The 17560-nt window shown below is 37.6% G+C and overlaps 2 protein-coding genes across 4 annotated transcripts; both read left to right on the top strand.

Moving 5' to 3' along the window:
* The first annotated feature begins 240 nt into the window (after nt 1-240).
* On the top strand, nt 241-3089 carry LOC306864230 (ras-related protein Rab-1A-like). The gene is made up of 6 exons (XM_079408078.1): nt 241-526; nt 804-876; nt 966-1061; nt 1146-1241; nt 1369-1500; nt 2082-3089. The coding sequence occupies exons 1-6, from the start codon at nt 513-515 to the stop codon at nt 2274-2276; spliced, it is 606 nt and encodes a 201-aa protein (XP_079264204.1). The 5' UTR covers nt 241-512; the 3' UTR covers nt 2277-3089.
* A 7016-nt stretch (nt 3090-10105) lies between these two features.
* LOC306864493 (FERM domain-containing protein 8-like) lies at nt 10106-17464 on the top strand. Of its 3 annotated transcripts, none has more exons than XM_079408533.1 (10): nt 10106-10309; nt 10724-10811; nt 10922-11089; nt 11645-11746; nt 11831-11889; nt 12620-12786; nt 13809-14030; nt 14102-14375; nt 14991-15210; nt 15313-17464. In XM_079408533.1, exons 2-10 carry the CDS (start codon nt 10724-10726, stop codon nt 15423-15425), a joined length of 1413 nt encoding a protein of 470 aa, XP_079264659.1. In that variant the 5' UTR covers nt 10106-10309; the 3' UTR covers nt 15426-17464. The 3 variants fall into 3 exon arrangements, with proteins under 3 accessions (XP_079264659.1, XP_079264661.1, XP_079264660.1); XM_079408535.1 differs by having other exon boundaries at nt 11831-11893; nt 12627-12786; XM_079408534.1 differs by having other exon boundaries at nt 10147-10309; nt 10699-10811.
* The last annotated feature ends 96 nt before the right edge of the window (nt 17465-17560 follow it).

The raw sequence follows: 17560 nt of genomic DNA, 5'->3' as shown, positions 1-17560 counted from the left end.
ATATAAACCTAAAGCATATAAATGCCTTGGAAACCACATACAAACCCATGGCGGCTTGTCTTACAGGGCAAACACCACACAGCCAGACGTTTTATCTGTGTATATATCAGCTCATCTACAAAATCAACATATTTTATAATCACAAAGCACAAGCAAACTTCACTTTACAGTTTACTTTTAATTTTGTATGCACAAAATTACATATGCATGGATCCCACCACTAGGCGGCGAAAGCGGGTCAGAGTAGCGGCGCATCTTCATCCGTCACTGCCGCACCTGCGCGGCTTGTAAAACCAGAGAGGAGAGGAGACGTAAAGTCAGGCTGGGTTGATTTTACAAGGAAGTCTGGAAACGGTCCACAAAGGCTTATCAAAACTCAGAGATCCTCTTTTTATTGTTGCTATTCCAGGTTAGACACTGGCTCAGAGTTTGCGGTCAGCCCGTGAACAGTAGGCGGCCCAGAGCGCTTCTTCCAGCTGGACAAACAATAACAACCCCTTTTCTGTCACATCATGAACCCTGAATAGTAAGTCGTGAGAACTATGAACATTTGTGACCTCTCATAATTTCCTTTAACCTTTCGTTGGCAGGTCAACCAAATTTCCTATGCAGTTGCTGTTCAATTTATGTAATAATTAAGTAGCAAATAGTATGAATTGTGTTATGGTTGACACTAACAGCATTTGTCGTGGTTGTAGACTGCACAATATTATAGTATTTAATATTAGTATTATATGAATTATATATAAAATGAACATCTCAGAACTGTTTTAAACCGTATTTGTTTTTGTGTATTTCCACAGTGACTACTTATTCAAGCTTCTTCTGATTGGAGATTCTGGAGTTGGCAAATCTTGCATTTTATTGCGTTTTGCAGTAAGTGTTTGCTTTTTTTAACATCATCTTTGGATATGAATGATCTCTGACCGTGTGTGCTTGAAATATGATTGATTTTCCTTTTCCAGGATGACACCTACACAGAGAGTTTCATCAGCACGATCGGAGTGGATTTCAAGATCCGAACTATTGAGTTGGATGGAAAAACTATTAAACTGCAGATAGTGAGTTTTTAGACTTTAGAATTCAGCGTAAGTGTGCCTTTTAATGTGAATCAGCAGTTAAATGAGTCATGTAAATGTTTGCAGTGGGACACTGCTGGTCAAGAGCGATTCCGCACGATTACATCTAGCTACTACAGAGGAGCTCATGGGATCATTGTTGTGTATGACGTCACGGATCAGGTTTGAGAGACTGCTTTCTCATCTGCGTTTGAAACATTTATGGCTACTGCTTAAAATAGATGTTTACCTGTCAAATGTAATCAAAACTGCACACATTCTTAAAAGTTTAATGCTGGTGTTTTTTCAGGAATCCTACAACAATGTGAAACAGTGGCTGAAAGAAATCGATCGCTATGCAAGTGAGAATGTCAACAAACTACTTGTAGGAAATAAGTGTGACCTCACTACAAAAAAAGTTGTGGACTACACTACAGCTAAGGTTGGTTGGTAGGGAAATAATAAACTTCCTTTTAGACTAGTTAAAGGAATAGTTCACTAAAAAGGAAAATTAGCTGAAAACAAACTCACCCTCAGGCCATGAAATATGTAGATAAGTTTGCTTAATTGGAACAGATTTGGAGAAGTTTAACATTATATCACTTGCTCAAAAGTGGATCCTCTTCAGTGAATGGGTGCCATCAGAATGAGAGTCCAAACAGTTGATCAAACATCACAATAATCCACACTAATCCACCAATTTGTGTCTTCTGAATTAAAAAACTGTTTGTGAGAAAGATATTCATCAAGATGTTTTAACTTGCTTCTTGCCAAAATACCACTTAATAAGCCTTACTAATGCTTCCCCCGGTGAAAAAGTCATTTTGTCTGGAAAATTTGTGGATTATTGTGATGTTATTATCAATCTCTCATTCTGGTGGCACCCATTCACTGCAGAGGATCTATTGGTGAGGTAAGCCATGTCATTTCACCACCAAACACTTTAAAGTTATACATTAAGTTACATTAACACTATTCTCTACAGAAAGACTATTCCTCTTTCTCCCACACTTTTTTTTTCAGGAGTTCGCTGACTCTCTTGGCATCCCTTTCCTTGAGACGAGTGCCAAAAATGCCACGAACGTGGAGCAGGCCTTCATGACCATGGCAGAGGAGATAAAGAAGCGCATGAGACCAGGGGCTTCAGGGGGCTCAGAGAAACCTGATCTTAAAATCGAAAGCACTCCGGTGCAACAGTCAGGCAGCGGGTGCTGTTAGATCACTGTTATATTTTCTCAGGGAGAGTGATGAGCAGGACTGGACACTGAGGAGTATTGTGTAGAGGTGGCCAATGTGGGTATTAACGACAGATTATATCCTACATGGCGCTCAATAAAGTCTGAAATCATTACTGTTGTTTAACAAAAACATTCATGGCTCTTCCCACATTTTTGTTGTGTTTGAAAATAAGATTAAAGCACAGGCACACACTGATTCAGGTACTTGCCTGAAAAATGAAGGTGAAAATGTCCAGATCACTGTGTCAATAGCTGTTAACTTTCACAATTGACCCAATCATATGAAAATTCATAAACAATGAACTGGGATTTGCAACTCGTTAAAGTGGTGCCTTTTCTTGTTCATGCTTTTAAGAAGGTCAAGTGGTTGAGTGGTCATTGCTGGCATTTAAACATTAGCATGTTAAAGCAGGGACTCTCCAACATTCTCATTTGGAGTTTTACTGTGGTTCTGTGAGAATAAACAATGTTGTTTTGTGTGTATTTATTTGCTTCTACTTTAATTTTTGTGTGTGCCTGTGACTGCTTTATTATTGTATATAAAGGGAGCTTAAAAGTATAGTTTGCCTGGAAATTAAACTCATAATTGATGTCACATCATGTTGCTCCAAATCTGTACTTACTTTCGTCATGCAGAATGCAACATATTTTGAAGATGTTTTTTCGGCGGGACTGCTAGATAGCTTTTTATGATTATTTGTTAAGTATGATGTGTTAAGAAGTTAATAACCACCAATTATTTTTCCTATATTGCTCATTTAAAAAGTTAAATAATAAACAATCATTTAAATATAATTGTGTGTGTGTATAAACATTATTTACTACTCGGTCATTTAAAATTCATTTATTATTTAAAAGTAAGCTGAAACTGCTAAAATGGTTTCTGCCTCGACACACACACGGTTTATCATTCCTACAGCCACGTAAACATCTATTCTCATTTAAATGGATGCACTGAACTGACTGTGATATTTTATGTAAAAATGATCTGAAGAACAGTTTACACAACGTTTCGAATAGACCTACCTCCAATTCACACCTTGCGATCGCGATTCACGGCAGTTCACTACTAAAAGCGATGATCAATACGACTGTTCTACATCAGATTCAGAGCAGCTCAAGTGAAGTGAAGTGACATACGACCAAGTATGGTGACCCATACTGATGCTCTGCATTTAACCCATCCAAAGTGCACACACACACGGTGAACACACGCCTGGAGCAGTGGGCAGCCATTTATGCTGCGGCGCCCAGGGAGCCTTTGGGGGTTCGGTGGAAATATACGAATCCGATAATCTACTTGGGAAAAACAAATCTCAGAGTCGGTCAGAATACAATAAAACGTTACAATTTATTGACCAGGTAATGAAGCAATAATTCAAAATCCAATTCATAAGTCAACCTACAGACTCCCCGAACTTTTCTGCACCTTTCCCTTATATACCCAGATAACTCAATATTCTTACCAAATGGTGGTGTCTGTCATTTTAATTACATTTTGGTTCCCTGTTGAGGGATTCACACTGTGAGATCAGAATTTGTACTTGAATGGGTTCTTGTTTTACATACAGGAGGTATAGTCTGAATGGGGGATCTGGGGGAGGGAAACACCTTTTAAGAGACCCATCACTTTTCTCATATTTTATAACTTCTTTTAGCTTTTCATTATGGTTGGGAGAATGAGACCATTTTACCAGGCGCACGGAGACACTTTAAATGATATCAAACATGCATAGTTACTTCTTGTACATACATAACATTGCATAGGTTTTCAGTGTATTTTAGGTGAGGAGGAGGAGGGGGTGAAGGGGAGATAGTGTGTGTGAAGTGTGAGCTGCACTGTGTGCTGCGTCTCTGAAGTTCCTTTTACATATGCAGGAGATAGTTCAAGTGTTAATTTTCAGGAGGGCCTTTTGTTTCATCGAGGGGTCGATCAGACATACTGGCACCAGCCTTACAGTATTGAGAGTGGAGAAAGCGCTGGACATTCACTCCCCCCACCTACAATTTCTGCCGGCCCAAGACTCAAACTCGCAGCCTTTGGATTACGAGTCCAACTCTCTAACCATTAGACCACAACTTCCCAGAGACAAGAGACAACAGTGCGTATTACAACTACAAGAATGGAAAATGTGTGCAGGAGTGATGCAGAAGCACGAAGAAGGAAAAGTAAAGATACTGAAGAGCAAGGTTGGTGTCCATTCTTGATATTCTCTAAACTTCTAACATTAAGTTAGCAAAGCTTAAGTGAATTATTATGAAGGCAAATATATAATAAATACACAACATATGGAAGTTACGTACTTGAGAACAGAAGAGATCTCACAAAAGACTTTCACTTTCATATTTGAATTCATTTTTAGACAATTAACAAGTTATGTGCTCATTTTAGACCTGATGGAAACTCAAGAACTGAACAAGGGAGAGAGGAATCATTTGACAACAAAACAATCTTTCAGTTGCTCACAGGCTGAAAACAACAAAACAGGAGCCAAAAAATCATTCCCCTGCTCACTGTGTGGAAAGAGCTTTACACAAAAAGGAAACCTTAGGATTCACTTTAGGATTCACACTGGAGAGAAGCCTTTCGAATGTCATCTGTGCGGCAAGAGTTTCACAGATCCAAGAAATCTCAGAGATCACCGGCTCTCTCACTCTGGAGAAAGAGCGTTTTACTGCGATCAGTGTGGAAAAACATTTATGTTTGCAGCACACCTGAAGAGACACCTGAGAATCCATACAAATGATAAGCCATACTTGTGCTCCATTTGTGGACAGAGTTATTCACGCATGGACCATTTTAAAGAGCACCAGAAATTACATGCCAATGTGCGAGCACATGAGTGCTCTGAGTGTGGGAGGTCCTTTAATTTAGCCAGCCACTTGAAAGAACACCAAAAAATTCACACTGGAGAGAAACCTTACAAGTGTTCACACTGCGGAAAGAGTTTCTCGCAGTCAGGATCTATGAAAAAACATGAGAGAATTCATACAGGAGTGAAGCCATACATTTGTCCTTCATGTGGGAGAGCCTTCTGTCAGTCAAGTGCACTGCTGAATCATTTAAAAAAGCATTGCCCAAAGTTAAATAATGCACAAAAAAAAAATCAAAAGAGCAGTTTCACCTAAGTGGACCATACAATAGTTGTAATGATGAAGTTTGTGCCTAAAAAAATGAAGTGGTCAAACAAAGGATTCATTCAAACTTGTTGTGAAATGCTATCATTTTCTAGCTTTTTTTGGAGTGGCAAGAACACTAGAACACACTCTTTCAATATGATTGGAATTAACCTTGTGTATCTATCACTGTTAAATAAAACACTATCTAGATATGTTTATGTTTTATAACAAGACCATACATGGTGAAAAATAAGAAATTACAGATTGTCTCAATATAAACCCAAAACCCTCCCACCCAAAAAACATTTGAATATGAAACTAAGAGAAAAAAAGGATAAATCAATAAATAAGGAACTAAATAATAGAATAAATAAGCAAATAAATAAATACATAATCATAAATTAACTAGTGCTGTCAAACGATTAATCGTGATTAATCACATCCCAAATAAAAGTTTTTGTTTACTGTTTACCTAATATATGTGTGTGCACTGTGTATATGTATTATGTAAATACACACACATGCATATATATATATATTTAAGAAAAATGTTACATTTATATATTAAATAAATTTATATAGCCTATGATATAATGTATATGAATATAAATTCATGTAAATAAATGTAAATATTTTCAAGATATATGCTGCATGTGAGTGTCTTTATAAATAGCCTACACAGTACACACACATACATTATGTAAACAAAAACGTTTTTGAATGTGATTAATAGTGATTAATCGTTTGACAGCACTAAAATGAGTCTTCCCTCTTTCCAATAGATGTTAATAACAAGACACGGTACGTGGAAACAACCATATTTATTCAATTTCTCCTTGACTGGTTGGTTTGAATAACTCGAGACAGCTATGAATTGGACAGAGATTCCCTCCGTATTCCTGCGCCTTGACAATTAATTGTATATAGAGGAACAAGTTATTCCTTACTTTTCAGCGTGAGAAATACAAGGTTTGGCGTGTGTGTGAGTGTGTGAACTGGTTGAAATGTGTGTGTCTCACGGTGAATGAGACACACTTGAGAGCCCTGTGGGCCAAATATTCCCTGTGGGTTCTAAATATTGACGGGTGATGATGAAACTGTACAATTTGGGACTTAGACCAACTCTGCTCTTCCTTGCGAGGCTGTCCATCAGGACCAAAGACGGGAGTAGGAGGTTTATATATGAGGAGTTCAGATGCAAAAGCCTCTAATTGCCATCTCAAATTTTCTTCTAGAAATAACCATATCAGGTTCCTATATTTATGTTTAGTTATTTCACTTTAATTGCATAGAAAAGGACCTATATATTGCCATTAGAGTACAAATGACTGAACCTTAACATAGGAGCCTGATAAAAATGCTCATCTTAGATGAAAATTTCAGATGGCACTTAGAGGCTTTTGCATCTGAACTCTTCATATTTTAAAAATACAAACATATCAAAAATAAAAAGTATTTTGGCCCCAAATGAGCCAACTCGTGCAGTGCTCAATGTACATACTGTACACTTGCCCTGAGCATGTATGTCAAGCTGTGTGTGTGTGTGTGTGTGTGTGTGTGTATCACAGAGTACACATTTTAGCTTGTTTTGTTTTTTTGTTGTTGTTTTTTGTGTTTGTTGCACATTTTGATGGCTTGATGACAGGGGTAAAAGGCTCCCACTTAAAGCACTGTGGCTTCCCCACTCAAATACAGATGCACAGTGTTCTCCATGGTGGGTTTGAACAAAACCAAAACTAGGAGCAATTTGGCTTGGGACAGAATGCTATCATCCATTGTGACGGTGAAAATGGTGGCCTTGAGTCACAGTGCTTTAAGTGGGAGTCCCCTACCCATCAAGGCATCAAAATGTGCAACAAACACAAAACATAACACCATTCATAAACTGAAATGTGTAGTACTCTCTCTCTCTCTCTTTCACACACACACACACACACACACACACGGCAAGTTCTGCAATCCTGTATGTTTAAGGTATGTACACTCAGCACTGCATGAGTTGGCTCGTCTGAGGCCAAATTTCTTTTTATTTTTGATACATTTGTATTTACATTTACATTTAGTCATTTGGCAGACGCTTTTATATCAAGCGACTTACAATTGGGGAATACAAAAAGCGATTCATCTTGAAGAGGCAGTCAGACAGAGGAAGTGCTCGTAACACCAAGTCTCAGTCATTGTTCAAATAAGTACAAGCTAGTAAGTATATATATATATATATATATATATATGAATTAATTTTCTCAGTCTTTTATAAGATTTACTAATTGTTATAATTGCTATTTGTGCTGGTCAATTATGGACAAATAAGTAAAACTGAACTGCTAGCAAAAACTTGAGAGAATTGGGTGGGCCAAGGAGCCGCTCCTCCCCTAACAGATGTAATCTCCCTCCAAACTTTAGTGAAAACTTGAGAGCCCTGTATATGGCGATCTGGCTACCTTGGAGCATCAGTTTGCCTCTTTTAGCTGTTTATTTTATTTTTTTACAGTCTCTGCTCGAGCCTCACGGATGATCAGCTCTTTTTGCTGATAGTGGTGCAGCACGCCGCTTAGTCAGTGCGTTCAATCTCTGGTGGAGAAGACAAAACATCCTTTCCCAGGACGTCAGATAGGAGCTGTGAAAAGAACGCAGAAGGACAATTCCGGCAGCCCAATTGACCATATGCACGATTACTTCCTGGTTTTGGATAAGCCAGCTCAGTCATTTCCGGTCAACTGTAGCTACCGTGCCATAAGGGGGCGCCCTTTGCTCGGTTTCTCTGCATAATCCATTCACAAGTTGGAAAAAAGTTTTGTTTGTCTAAGAGGACCAAACGTCCACGTATAACGTTTCAGGGATGACAAACACAAATGTTACATTTGAGTGAATCTGTTAAATCATGCTGCCAGTCACTGCTATGATTGACAGTGTTAACGGAATGGTCTAAAATTCAGAGTAACAAAAAAGCAGCAACAAGTCTGTGTTGGATAAAACTTAAACAAGTAGTTATTAAATTAAATCTAAACATTTCAAAATATTGAATGCACTATTTAATTGCTGTACCAACTTATTTAATTTGTATTTAACTATGTAGGCATTTAAATAATTAAGCATTATAAGCATGTTGTCTGGCCTTATTTGTTTATTTTTTTAAATGACAAGTGAAGTCTATTTTTATTTGTGCACTCACAATATCAACAAAAACGATGTGCTTTTATACTGCCGTCTCCTCTTGAACAGGAGCGCTTCACAAAACTGGCGAATACATGCCTCACAGACATGATAAACATATCTAGGCTATAGACTATAGAAAGCTTTAAATTACTACTTAACGAAATAAAACAAATCAAAGACAAATACTCTTTCTTTATAATCATAATCATAATTCATGCATTTCTCACATCCAACCCCGCCCACATCCAAGCGTGACGTCACAATCCACACCTGTGTCCAAATACGTCACATTTGTATTGTTTTCAAACAGGAAAAAGCATCGATAAGAAGATTTGAATTGTTTGCAAACTGCTAAACATAAGTTTGCTGTGTTGGTAAGTAAAATAACATCTTTGGTCTTTACGAAGACTTAAAACGTTGACAACTTGACTGTGTGCATCGTTTGTGTGCATGTGTAAACAATAGTTCAGCATGCTTATGTGTTTTCAACTATACACAGGCACGTTATTACTTAGATATCATTAACATATATATTTATATGTATGCATGTTTGTGTGTGTGAGTGTGTTATCCAGCAAGACAATGAAATGATGTGGATCCTCAACCAAGATAATGTGCAAGGGTTCTGTGATCAGTGTTATTAAAAATATCATGTGTGTGGGGAGAGATAAATACATATGTGAGAGGGATAGCGTGTGTATGAGTAGGTAAGAGTGTTATGTAGCTATTATTGAAAAAATTGCACATTCAGTTAGAGTTCATTTTATGTCATAAAAATCAGTATATATTTATTAGTGCACTGATTCTTACAACATACGAATGTTGACTGAATGTCCATTTTTTTGTGCAACACTCATCTCATCGACTCATACACACACACTTCATCCCTCTCACACATATGTACCCCCCCCCCCCCCCCCCACACACACACACACACACACACACACACACACACACACACTCGTTTACTTAGCTATCTAAATGGGGACATTCCATAGGCGTAATGGTTTTTATACTGTACAAACTCTATGTGCTATTGCCCTACACCAACCCTACACCTAAACTTAGCCCTCACAGGAGACTTTCTGCATTTTTTGAGAATTTGTAATGGAATAGAAAAACAATGTATGATTGATTAAATGTTTTAATTTTTAATTTTTTTTATGATTAAGATTTGTATGATTATTATTCAGTTATGCAACCCAAAGCAGCAGCAGATGGCATTAACTCTTGCCAATGATGAGAATGAATCATGTGGACCACTAACCCTGTCCCTGACAGACTTGGTGTTGCCTGGAGAGTCTTCTAGTATGAAGCCTTTCTACTTAATGAATCAACAGGAGACCCTTACTGCGGAGATAAAAATTATATTTTACTTAACATATAAGTAGTCATGCATGAATGAATGACCATATCCAAATGCAAAAGCAAATAGATTGTTTTATAGTAGCATTCACGTTTAATTAAGTGTTTTTGAGGATAAATGTAATACATTTCCAAGTGCCAAGTGCAAAAACTGCGCCCTCTGTCGGCGCTTCGGCGTTCATGAAGCGTCTTTCTTCCCGGGTGTAGCTGATTTCACTGGTGGGTGGAGGCTGAACATTATCCAGCTGCGCTGCTGCTGCCGTCATACTCTCGGCTTTTACGTAACGTTAACTTAATCCTCCCAAATACTGCTGCTTTTTCTGCCTGCTTTCTTCAAGAAAACAAGCTTCTGAGACGAAGGACGGTGTTTCGGTATGTTGCTGTGTGTTGTTTGGTGTCCAGTCTGTTACTGGAGTAGCTAGCTAACGTTAGCCGGTCAGCTGGCTTTTCTTTTTTCTTTGTAAGTCCCTAACGTTACTCTTTCTTTATAGTATTACCGTATTTCAAACAAGTATAGTAAACAAGGTGAGATTTACGGTACAAATAGTGAAAACAAACTGTAAAACATACAATACTTCAAGGAACTTAAAAGTTGCTGCGTTAGCCTTCAATGTTTATTTGAAAGTTGTTTATGCTTATGACTGATAATTTTGCTATGAAAACACTATCCAAATGATGGCTTTTTCTTATTTTTATGCTTAATTTGTACAAAATATACTAATAACAAACAGCAATAAAATTGCTTCGTGTTTCCTACTCAGTTCTTGTGATTTGTTTCTGGATTAGATGGAGGGAGATGATGATGACTTCCTCCCTGAGCCATCAGAAGACTCTCATTCCCAGCGAGGAAGTGTGGCTTCATCAGTTACCAGAGGTTAGTTCTCTGCTCCTTAACGTTTCCTCTCTTGATCTGATGTCACCAGACTGGGGGTCCAGATCTGATCATGCTTGACCTGATCATTTGTCCATCTTGTGTTTCTCCAGCTCAGGATTTGTTGGTGTACTTGGCGAGCGACAGTGCAGTGCACTTGACTTTGGAGGGTCTCAGCTGTATGAATGCGCAGGAGCTCGGCCGCAATGTCCGAGAAGCCCTCAACATTCCCCACTCTGCCGTAGATGTGTTCGCTTTCTGGTTCTGCTCTCCTTTGCTTGGTAATGATTGCTCTTTTGTGCTCTGGTCAGATGTCAGACTGATACAGAATTTATGACCTTTTCGTATTTAGGTTATGAAGAAGGGCAAGCACATTGATGGTATTTACAGTCTCTTTGGCTGATTTGCAAGTGAAGTGTTGGGAGGGGACATCAGGAAGTGCTCAGGGCGTTGAAGTCACCTGCTGGCATTTGTTGCTCATTTGCTGTCTTTTAAAACAAGGGCAGCTTTTTACTTTTTAATGTCTGGAATACACTACATGACTTGGATAATTGGTACAGATTTGACAACACTAGGCATTATAAACTTGCCAACTTTGTAATGGATACAGAGGAAAACACGACAAATGAAAGCAATATGCATTTTTTAAAAAACTGTTATCTGTCAACTCTGTCTGCAAAAACAAATCTGCAGACTAGCACTGACTTTCGGCTACCAGTGTCAACTCATCCATACTAAAAATCAGGGCAAAATTTTATTTTTAAATTATTTTTTTATGGAGTCCTTCTTATTGTTTCCCACCTTTAGCCTCATTTTGTTGTGATATGTTTGAACAGACCTGCAGTTGAAGCCGAAACATTTGCCCTATAAGCTGTGTCGCCAGTGGCAGGACCTGCTGTACCGCTTTACAGAGGCCCCCCCAGAAGACATTTCTCAAGGTATGCTTGTGTGTTTGCTTTTGCATATTTTGATTGACTTGAAATTTGAGGTGTTTAACAATAACGCATCTTTGTATTTTTCAGATGAGCCATGTCTTCTGTACAAAAGAAATGTTTTTCATCCCAGGTCAAAAGAACTTCAGGTGTGTTTTAAAGGGAATGTTCATGAAAAAAATGAAGATTCTCTTATTTGCTCACCCTCATGTATTTCCAAACTCATGACTTATTTCTTTTCGGAGGTCAGTGGGGCCCAGATATTTTAAAGAATGTTTCAGTGTTTTTTGTCCATATTATGAGTTAATAGGGTCCAATATAGTTGTGGACCCCAGTGACTTTCATTATATTCATTCATTCATTTTTGGGTGAAATATCCCTTTAAGCCCAGTGCACACTTTACGTTTTTCTTTGTCTACTAAGATGTTTGCTTGTCAGACTATGCAATATGACCCTAGAGGGATATTGCGCAAAAGCCAAAGCCATATGTACAATGTCAGATGCCTTGCATGTCAGACTGTGCAACGCTGTACTGTACATCTTATCAAAGACTTTGGACTTGATTGAGCGTTTGTGTCTGGAGTTATTAGGCTGGCCAATGGCGATCACGGACCGCTTATTCTTGACAGCGATCATAATATAAAGCTTCCTAAAGAGATTTATATTACATATCAATCATATAGACATGCAAAATCTTTTACAATTCCTCATGTTTACCTCAGACATACAGTGTGCACCAGGCTTTTGACTCATGTAGCCTATGGTATTTCTAGTATTTTTGCTTCAGTTATGGCAAAACTGATTGTTTTAATTTTTACATTTATTTACAGTTTGAAGTATTGATTATATTATATGTTCATTTTAAAATTTGTTTTTCAGATTGAAGATGAAGGAGTGTTGAGGCTACTTTATGACGAGGCCAAGATGAATATCTTAGAGGGTCGTTACCCCTGTGACCCAGAACACTGGCTGACATTGGGAGCTTTGTCCTGTGCCATTGAGCTGGGGACTGGGCTTGATGACCAGGCTCTAACAGCGGCAATCAGGTGCCCTTCTCTGCTCATACATCAGTGATTAAATAGTTAAAGGGTTAGTTCACCCAAAAATGAAAATTGTGTCATTATTTACTAACCCTCATGTCATTCCAAACTTGTAATACCTTCGTTCATCTTCGGGAAGGCAAATTAAAATATTTCGATGAAATCAGAGCGCTTTCTGACCCTGTATAGACAGCAATGTAACTAACGTTCCCAGGCCCAGAAAGGTAATAAGGACATCGGTAAAATAGTCCATGTGACATCAGGGGTACAACAGTAATTTTATGAAGCTACAAGAATACATTTTGTGTGCAAAGAAAACAAAAATAACAACTTGATTCATCAATTCTTCTCTTCTGTGTCAGCATTCATGAGAGTATGTCCATGAAGTGTCAGAAAGCTCTCAGATTTCATCAAAATATCTGAATGAAGGTCTTACGGGTTTGGAACTACATGAGGGTGAGCAATTAATGACAGAATTTTCATATTTGGGTGAACTGTCCCGATAATGTGAAGTTGAGGTTTCAGTTCCCTTTTTGTCCATTGTTTTTTATTTTCAATGTTTGGTTTCACTTTTATTTTGAGGTATTGCCACAAATAAGTACTGAGTAATGTTAATTAAACAACATGTAAATTCAGGGTTTGGTTTATGCTTATTTGCTTGATATTATGCATAATTTACTGCATTTGTATATTTAGCAGATGCTTTTATCCAAAGTAACTTACGAAAGAGGCACAGAGTAATTCATCTAAGAGCCAAAAATAGCTGTAATACACAATGCCAGATTTATTAGATAACTAGATAAGGAAACAAGTTACTGTAACTATAGTTACTATAGTTACTGTTGTTACTATACTAAGTATATGTGTAACAGGGACATGTGTAAGTATTGTATTTTGATTTTTAAATCTTATTTAAATGTAATTTTTAGAATTGTATTGTTTTCATCGTTCCGTCCTAGAATGAATTAGCTGACTATTGCAGTATAATTTGTTATTAACTAATTTGCGGTAAATGCTTTCAATTTCAGAGAAAAGAAGCTGTCCTCATTCCTACCGGCCCATGCTGCATTAGGAGGAGGAGGTTTTCTGTCCACACTGAGGGGGAGAGGCGGGAGGAATGCAGAGATGGAGCAAAATCTTATAAAGGAGTATCGTTCAGTCATCTCCTCTGCTGCCACTGGCTCCAGTCTGGAGCCCATTGCTCTGCTGCACCAGTACCTCAGGAGCTGCCACACCCTGCCTTACTACGGGTACGATTACTGCAAGTGGAAAGTTGTTCAAATATGAAGTGTCTGAGCCTTACATATGCGTATTTTTGCAGATGTGCTTTCTTCATGGGTGAAATAGACAAGCCAGCCCAGGGCCTCCTTCACAGAGGTGGCCGTAAGGCTGTGAGTGTGGGCATCAGTCTGGAAGGAGTATATGTCATGGATGTGAAAGAGAAGCACGTCCTCCTGGGTCTCAAGTTCAGTGAGCTTTCCTGGGATCACAGCTATCCAGAGACCGAGGGAGACTCACATATACTCTGGCTGGAGTTTGATGGGGAGGAGGCTGGCATGCCTGTCAACAAGTTATTAAAGATTTATTCAAAACAGGTGAGCACATAATGACTAATGTTGATATGTTTGAGACAGTCTAAGCAAGTTTTGTAGCAATAAAATAAGTAAATGCAAATAAAATTATAATTTGATGATGAATTGTTTCATAAATGTATTTCTTTATCAAACAAATTAATATTATCATTCAAGGATACATTAAATTGGACAGAATGGACCTAAAGACATTTGTAACACAAGTTTCAAATAAATGCTGTTCATCTTTTTATTCATCAAGGAATCCTGAAAAAAAAGTATCAGTTTCCACAAAAAAATGTTTTTTTACAGCAGAATAACTGTTTTCAATAAGATCTGTTTCTTGAGAAATGTTTAATAATAATAATAATGTTTGTTGAGCAGCAAATCAGAATGATTTCTGAAGGATCGTGTGACACTGAAGACTACAGTAATGGAATAAATTGCATTTATATAGAAAGAAGTTATTTTAAATTGTGATAATTTTTCTCAATATTTACAAATTTTTACTATATACTTTGATTACTGACCACAAACTTTAGAACAGTTTTATGTATGTACATTTTTATAATATACTTATGTATAACATATGTATACTTGTATAGTGGTATTACATAAGTACTTTGTTTTGTCCTCTAGGCTGAACTAATGAGTGGTCTTATTGAGTTTTGTGTGGAGTTGCGCTCTGTTGGCGAGTCAGCAGCCGCTGGTACTGACGGTGATGTTACACCTTCCCAAGAACCTATGGGTCGGGAAACCCATGAGACCCGGGAGCGACGGCAGGGGAAACTGCGTAGACAGAGCAGTGTGGTCTGTAGCCGAGTCCATTCACTCAACACCATCAGCTACGTTGATGATGGTAAGAGACTAAAATTGCATTAGTGAGATGGACACGCTATTCTACAATGAAGAATTAATAAACTGGGACAAAGCTCATTTGAATTTACCTCCATTGTTTCAGGCAAAGAAATTAAACGTCTGAAGCCCAAAAGAGCTGCTTCTTTCTTCACACGACAGGCTCAGCCTCCCACTTACTCAGCTGTTCAGGTGACTGAAAGTTTGGAGCAAGGGTGAGCCCCGGTTTCAACACTGCCCTCTTCTGCCCAGTGACCAAAACTACATCCGTCTATTTAGATCCTCAGAGACACAGTGCAAAACCATCTGAATGGACAGATCGGACCAAGATCACAGACTGAAGAGCTAGGCTTAAGTTAAAGCTTTCTCTGTTGGCCATTAAAAAAAACGAATGTGAAATTTGCTTCAATAATGGTGTTCTGTTAAAGATATTTTGGTGCAAGTGCAAGACTCTGAGACACGATCCGAAAGCTCTGTTTAAGTCACTGTTCTGAATGTAGATTTTACTATGCAACCATCAAACAAAACTACGTCCCAGTGGCTGTAAATCAAGAGTACAGTAGTCCGGCACTTTAATCCATGTCACTAATACTGCTATAACTAGACCTGCTGCACCAAAGCTAACAGTCACGTCTCTAGTATAGGACAACTGCTCCTATACGCAAAACCAGGGCTGCTGTCTGTGGCAATGCATTGCAAAGACAGCACAGACTGAGATTGACATTCTGTGCTACTTGTCTGCTGAATGTGTGTATTATTTTTGCTGTCTGTTTACTACAGGGCTTGTTTGCATATGCAAACGACTTCTTTGTAACTTTTTTTGTGTGTGTGTTCAGTGGTGACCAAAGGTAAATCGTAACTCGACACATTGAGTGCAGTTGACTGTAGTAGTGGTCCCACTACCTTGTTGCTCTGGAGAATCATATCTTTTAGATGGTGTGCATGTAATGCACTGCTGAAAACAATCCAGGTCATATGTGCGCATAATCTGCATTTGTAAAGCAGAGAGAACTTTAATACATTGAATCACCAGTTGTGTAGGTGCTTGATGATCAATAGGTAATGTATGTCTGCTATTTCTATTAAGCGATGCTTTTACAATGTATGAAACCCTAAGCGTTGTGCTGTATTTCCAGTCTTTTAGAACTTGAATGTACCTAACTATATGAAATGTATATGATTTTTTTACAAAAATAATAGTAATGGGGCCCGACATTAACAATTGTCCAGGACAATTAGAAGAAAAATCTCAAGGGAAGTTATTTAATCATAACCTCTGATCCTGAACGTTTAGTTATTCACCATTTGGCATCATTAACAAACAATTTGGGAATTTTGCTGATGGTCTGAATTGTGAAGAATTACAAAATTAATGAATTTGTTCATTATTCCTCCTGTTTTGGTAATTGTCAATGCACTGCTTTTTTTTTTTTTTTTTTTTTTCCCCAGTGACTTAATCTTAATTAACTCAAATCTTAATGTCAAGCCCTACATTAACAGGTCATCAGTTACCAAACACAATTCTGTATTTATCAATGCATGACATCTGTTGTCTTAAATTGATTTTGTGGTGTGCATGTTTCTGTGAATGTTTCTTTACCTGTTTACACTCGATCACATTTAAAAGTGTGGACAATGAAAACTTTGGCATCACAATCTGAACTGTGAAAAGAAACCAGCCAGCTGAATGGTGCAGAACGATCAGTACACCCACTGCATTTCTGTATTTATGCAAAACACTTGTCATGATGTTAATCCTAAAATGCTTATTCCCAGACTTTCTGTACCATATAATATTTTCCACTCTAAAGCTAATCCCGCATCTGTCACACACACATATGTACCTACTAACTGTGCTGTAGATAATCACATCTGTGTTATAGAAATATTGAATCTGTCAATACTAATTTAAAGTGCCTTTTTTACATTTACATTTAATATGTTGCTAGAGTTTTGCTGTCATCTGTCTCTTGAAATTGTATCTCCACTACCTTTTGTTGTTTATGAGGTTTTATATAAATTTCACTACAAAAATTTTGTGACTAAAATGAACTAAAACCATTTATATGCAACATTAAACCTTTTTATTCCCGCTTTGTACTAACTTCTTGCATACCTATCGATAAATAATTTTCTGTATAATGGATTTTTTATTAATGTTTTATTTAAACGAACTATGTCTGTAATAAGGTCTTTGATGTGTAATAGAATTACATCTTGAGGAGAAAAAAAAGGAACCAAATAAATGTAACAAACTAAATATTGTGTATATTTTCATGCATTGAAGCAGTGACAAGCATTCATTGTTTTTAAAGATTTTAATATTTACATTTTCGTTATTATTTAAAAATTAT

The sequence above is a fragment of the Barbus barbus genome (genome assembly GCF_936440315.1).
Source record: "Barbus barbus genome assembly, chromosome: 45".
Lineage (NCBI taxonomy): Eukaryota > Metazoa > Chordata > Actinopteri > Cypriniformes > Cyprinidae > Barbus > Barbus barbus.
Note: the sequence above shows the minus strand (reverse complement) of the source record. Positions and strands in the feature narration are given on the sequence as shown.

Excerpts from the sequence above, each read along its gene's own strand:
- LOC306864230 (XM_079408078.1), top strand. Across the intron at positions 1,242-1,368 it reads TGTATGACGTCACGGATCAG|GAATCCTACAACAATGTGAA; the intron begins GTTTGAGAGACT and ends GTGTTTTTTCAG. Across the intron at positions 1,501-2,081 it reads TGGACTACACTACAGCTAAG|GAGTTCGCTGACTCTCTTGG; the intron begins GTTGGTTGGTAG and ends TTTTTTTTTCAG.
- LOC306864493 (XM_079408533.1), top strand. The coding sequence starts at position 10,724 with ATGGAGGGAGATGATGATGACTTCCTCCCTGAGCCATCAGAAGACTCT. Across the intron at positions 10,812-10,921 it reads GGCTTCATCAGTTACCAGAG|CTCAGGATTTGTTGGTGTAC; the intron begins GTTAGTTCTCTG and ends GTGTTTCTCCAG. Across the intron at positions 14,031-14,101 it reads CACACCCTGCCTTACTACGG|ATGTGCTTTCTTCATGGGTG; the intron begins GTACGATTACTG and ends GTATTTTTGCAG.